A 6,000-nucleotide genomic window follows, 5' to 3' on the forward strand; every position below is an offset into this window, starting at 1 on the left:
CACAAGTCCCAGCAGAAAGCCAAGTCCACAGTATCACATGAGTGGCATCAATCCCTGGCATATGCAACTGCCATGGACGCCAGTCCAATGTACATACATAATGAGAGCACAGGTGTACCAGTTAGGTGGCCAAATGGTGACACCAACCTCCTGGGAACTTCTTCCATGTCTTGTGTTACTCTCCTTGGACTATGCACCTTCATCTGGGACACCATCAATGTTTAGTCTTGTTGAGCCTGATGCTAATACAATGTTGTGTGGTCACCACCCCACCAAAAGATGAAGACGCAGGCGATGGTTTCATCAATGCGCGATGCAATAAGGGTGGGTGGGACATGGGCAGCAACAATAGCTTAAAGCTCTAATACCAATGTCACATGTGGAAGCTATGGGAGTCTTCTTTCAGCCCTAAACACCTTTCTTGAAACATGCTTGATGCAAATGCAAGTAGAAGATGGAGAGGAGAGAGAGAGAGAGAGAGAGAGCTGATTTTTCAGTGTATTCTATGTAGTACAAAAAGGTACATTCTATATAGTAGAAGATGGAGAGGAGAGAGAGAGAGAGCTGATTTTTCAATGTATTCTATATAGTACAAAAAGGTACATTCTTTGGCAAGCCATAGGGGACTAAATGGTGCTAATGATTCTTGGCTGAGCCTATTTATAGGCTTTGGAACACCACCAAAGGTCGGCAAGCAGAAAATATCCATAGTATTGTACTTGCTGCCCAGTCCATTAATCCCTTCATTACCCTGTCGGCCAGATCCTGCATCCTTGGGATGCTCTTCTTGGGATTCCCTCTGCCTTGCTCATGCCCTGGTTCATCTGTTGTTCTGTTGCCCTTCAAGGATTAGCCCATGAAGTAGCATGTCCATGTGCATGCACATGACACTATATTATTGGAGTATTTTAATTTGTACAAAGTTCTAAGGACTCACCTGCCAGATAATCCAATGCAATGCAAGCATGAAGACAAGTTCCCAAACAAAAGTATGTCAGAGTACACTGTCGATGCCGGACTCGTTGAATGGGTCAGAGACTCAGTAGCCTGGCCACCAATCTCATACACCTGGAGGGGAGTGAACGCGAAAATTGTCGTTCCAAGACCACACAAACAGGCGCTCTCGTATTAGAGTTCGGCTCACACCCTCACAGAGACTGTGTGGCACGTGCACACCCATGCCATGGCTAATCATCAGCATGAATAGTCTTAATCCCTGACTAGTCCAACAATTAGGACAACAGTAGAATCAATAGCATGAGTATCATCAACATTAGCATCAGCAGCATCATCCTCGTCATCATCAGCCCCATCATCATCAGAATCACCATCATCATCATCATCATCATCATCATCAGGGTCACCATTAGCAACATAAGCATCAACATGAAGGGCTTGGAACCCTGTCGGCAGCCAGCACGGGTTCCAACAGTAGGTGACCACGCAATAGCTGGCATAGCAACAAGCTTGAGCAACATCAAATATTTAGCGCAGCAATCAAGGCATTTAAGGCCTAATTCCAATCCAAGCAACAGACCTTGGTTGGCCGACTGCAACCTTCACACATATATATAAGAAAAGGGGCATAATTCAGTCATTCATCAAATTCATTCATTCAGTCATCAGTAGAAGATATGTAGAAGGGGCCAGGGGTCACCCCTATGGGGCTGACCAAGGCCTAAGCATGTACACGCATCTAAGCCACCTTTTTGTACCATATTAAATACTAGAAAAACCCTGACACTTATCTCTCTCTCCTCTGTCTTAATCATGTTTAATCAGCATCATATTCTTACTCAGGCTTAGAACTGTGGAACAGTACAACAAAGACTTCCGCGCATGCAACACCATGGCTGAAGCCTCCCTAGTGCGAGTACTCAATTCTTGATCCTCCTCGTTCCATGCATTTTCTAGATCTTTACTTCTTAATATGAGGGAAATGTTCTATAAATTTCTAGTTCTATCTAGTTCTTAATCCTTCTTTATCTGGCTGCACTCTAGGATTAGTCCTGAGATTAGCATGTACATGTGTGTACACATGACATGTTCACATGCCACAAACCATGTCAAAATGCAAGACACTCACATGGTTCATGGGCGGGCGTCCCCTGCCCGTGAATTGGGCATGTCATAGCAAGCAGTCACACGAAAACAAGTCACGTAAAATCAATTTCAAGCAAGCAGAGATGCGTGCACATGCATTATGCAATGGATATATCTCCCATTCTTGGAACCTGTAAATAGCAGGTCTTTTCGAGCACGAAACTAGCTCAAACTAGCTCAGCGGGAAGCCTAAACTAGGATCCCTAACAATGGGTTCCACGTCCTAGCCACACTACAAGTGACACAAGGCCTAGCCTCCCGTACCTTGTCACGAAATAGGCAAAGACCATTTGGGCAGCGAAATGGTGACAGAGTCCAAGTCTAGGTAGTACACAACAAGATCTACATTTTTCTTCATGGCACGCATGGAAGAAGGTCTCGAGACTTTTCCAAGGAATGCTAGAGACTTGGGAGCAAACAATCAAGACTCTCTCTTGGATGCATGACTCTGAAAAGAAAGAATTCAAATGGGATGACACTTTTGGAATACTTTCTACAACGTGTTAAAAGAATTGGATGGCAGATTATTAAAGCAGGATCCAATCAGGAAGTAGCATTGGACAACACAAACAAAGTTGACAGAGAGAAAGCAATGGTAAGTTCACTAGGGGTTGCTAATGAGGGCTTCTTTAGAAGATGCAGAGCTTCAAAAACCTAAAGTTGTTTAGGAGTTTGAACCAAAGGAAGGCCAAGGGCACTTTTCCAGTGAGAAGCATGTGATAGTCTGAACACCGCAGACTAGCAGATAATTGTCCAAAGGCACCCTAGAGAGATAAAACCCATTCTTGATTCTAGTTGTAATATAGCCACAAGAAACATTTCGAGGTTTTTGAGAATTTGTTTCAAAAAGATTTAGTCCCTCAACCTCAAGGTTTCGTGGTTTCAAAAAATCAATATTTTTATTAATTATAAATATTTAAAAAACAGATAAAAGCCACCTAAAAACATAGTATGATGATGAAAAAAACCTCGAGGTTTTGAGGTTTTTTAGACAAAGGAGTAGTTGCACGTGGACATGATTTTCCCTTGCAGCCGCCTATTGGCAAGTTCCAAGGGCATGTTTGGACCAAGAGGGCAACGTTTTGTGCACCGGGATAGTGGGCAACTAGGCGCCCATGGTCCAGAGAGGTGTGGACAGTTTGGGCACATCCTTTTATGGTCATGTTCATTTGACCTAGTCGGTAGTTGGCCAACCAGTCCTATAGACACGTTTATAAGGGCAGGTTTGAAGGTCATTCTAGGCATGGTCCATACGCAAGAATATGCAAAACCAGAATACAATGCAACGAAGGACAAGTTGTGGGTCATTAGAAGGCAATTCTCTAAGCGTATTTCAGTGGGATAGGAGAATCATCAGGTTAGGGTATGTATGTAGCCAAGGGGAGTTGCACATGGACATGATTTTCTAAGTGGTTTAAGGCATGATCCCCGAGTTTGCTACGATCACTCTAGTACACAGCTCATGTGAGATCTTTTAATGCACTAGTAAGGACCATTATTGTCCTTCCAAAATGGCTCATTAGGTGTTTCGATACTTTTTGGCACTGCCTATGGATCGAAGGCTGTTGGGGAGGGGGGGGGAGTGCGCATAGCAGAAGGGGCCTTCCAATCCAGCACTCAGCAATCATCTTCAGCAGCCTTTTTCATATTATTTTGGGTTTGTCTGTGACACCCATAGGTCCACCCTTGTCGTCGTTTCCCATCAGGCTCAAGATGCAAATCTCTTTCCATGTCATTATTATTGAACATATACAGTGATGACAATCATGCTTCAGTAGATTTCATCAGCATCCTCCGAACATAAGAAGTACAAAAGTAACGTTGGATCTTAGCGCACACTTTTTGATCTTCGTACAGGCCAGACACAAAGCATGAAAACTCCCATGGGGAACCCCATATTGCAGACAAGTTTGAGCAATTGTTTCCAGCATCAAACCAGACAACCTCGAGGTCACCTTGCACCAACCAATTGTGCACTCCTAGTTGGCAGCTCTTCAGTTTTCCTGCCCTTGTGAAGAGAAAGGCCCCCACCCTGAGCTCAAGCTGCAACAGTGTCCAGCCGACTATTGTGAAGCCACCCTTATGGTACACATAGTCCTATGGCTTCAAAAGGTTTGACATTGCAACGTTTCCGCAACTATAGTAATGGGGCATGGTTACAGTAACCTTAACTACAGAAAAAGAAAGACTGAAACGAAATTAACAATAAAATCCACATCTTAATGACATGTTCAAGGATGCATTGGAAGAAGAAACCATGGTTACCTGACAGCTAGGTTTGTGATGTAGACAACAGAAGGGGTATTCTCTCTGAAGAGCTGCACTGTGGCGAGTTCATCACTCTGCAACCGTCTAGTTGGGGGCGAAACCAGTGCATGTGAACCTGACCCAGTTCCAAGCACTGCTAACGCCAATGCCAAGGAGGTCACGGCAACAAAAAACTTCTTTGGTGGCACCATCCGGGCCAATGTGCTCACAGAAAAGCGCCCCAACACCTCTGCTAAAGTGGCGAACCTGCTAAAGAGTTCAAAAAACTGATCGGAAAGGCGGAAAGGTCTCGCCCACATTACATTTGGTCGCCCAGGACAGCCCGCTTTCACTGTTCCGGCAGAAGAAGAATCATTCTCCGGCACTCTCCGTGCGCAACTTCCGTCCAGGTAAAGCGTACCGTCAATCGTACGACCGTTTCGAGAGTGCTCTGAAAGAAGGGCTGATGCGCCACGGCGGAACCGCCGACAGGTGTTCCCGGCATGATGGAAGAGGAGGCGAGCTGGGGGAGGTCGAAGCTGTGGAAATCTGCAGAGTGTGCAGGAGAGGCCAGAAAGGTTCCGAGTGTGGCGAAACTGAGTCCACTGAGGGTGGGCAACTGTTGTAAGCATGATGAATGATGAATGAAGCCAGCAGTCGGGAGTTTAGCCTATAACATCAGCATGGATAAATTTCTCTATATATCTATATCTATAGATATTTATTTATTTATTTATTTATTTATTTATATTTCTATTTCTATTTCTATATCTGTATTCTATATATGTATGTATATTATATATAAAAGAAGAGTTTTACAAAGCTTCCATTTGGCAAGAATTTGGAAGTTCTAGAAGAGGAGGAAGAGATCCACGAGGAGATTGGGGTAGAATTTGAATTTGGAGGTTTGAAGAGACGTGCGAAGTACAAGTCATCTCACTAGTGTCTATTAATATTCACTCTAATGCCCATGTTACTTAATTAGTGCAGGGGCACTAATTAATTGATAGGGCTAAGGTTAAGCTAGCTAAAAACATTTTGGGTGTACATTGTAGCCTATCGAGCAATGCCACTTTTTTGTGTTACAAAAAGCTATTACTTTTGACTTCTTAATACCCTTCTTCATCCTCCTCCTCCTCCTCCTTCATGCTCTTTTCAAGCCAAACTTATTCCATGTTTATCCAAAAGTGAATGGGAGGGAGGGGGGAAGATTCTTGTGAGCATGAGCATTTTTTAAGAAATATCTAAAATTTTAATTCTTCCAATATGCATGCATATTACTTACCACATCCATTGATAAACTAATCACTTTTCGATTATAGAAAACTTAACATGCTGTAAGACCAAATTATAGAAATCTTAGGAAGATAGACTTTTTCTAAAACCATAAATTACAATATTACTTATCATATATGTACACATACATTCTCAGTCCCTCAATGCTCATACTTTAAGAATAGGTTCTCATACAACTCAAAATTACATATACATTAGTATTTGATAAGGTAGGTTGGTGCATGAACATTTCTCATTATGATGTAGCCCTAAAACATGTAAAAGTGCATAATATATTGGTGTTTTCCTCTTCTCAAACTACCTCTTGTAATATCTCATGCCTCCTTTTTGGTCTCCATAATACGCTATCATCTA

The 6,000-nt window shown here is 42.9% G+C and overlaps 1 protein-coding gene across 1 annotated transcript in view; it reads right to left on the reverse strand.

Moving 5' to 3' along the window:
- LOC147624605 (protease Do-like 1, chloroplastic) overlaps positions 1–5,021 on the reverse strand; it is a 72,753-nt gene extending 67,732 nt beyond the window's left edge. Inside the window, exon 1 of the mRNA XM_086819622.1 lies at positions 4,369–5,021. Within this exon, the coding sequence (XP_086675748.1) occupies positions 4,369–4,982 (614 nt within the window). The 5' untranslated portion in view covers positions 4,983–5,021. The remainder of the gene's footprint in view (positions 1–4,368) is intronic.
- Between the last annotated feature and the right edge of the window lie 979 nt (positions 5,022–6,000).

Source organism: Cibotium barometz, chromosome 25, assembly GCF_041138505.1.
Source record: "Cibotium barometz isolate CiBa-2024 chromosome 25, ASM4113850v1, whole genome shotgun sequence".
Classification (NCBI taxonomy): domain Eukaryota; kingdom Viridiplantae; phylum Streptophyta; class Polypodiopsida; order Cyatheales; family Cibotiaceae; genus Cibotium; species Cibotium barometz.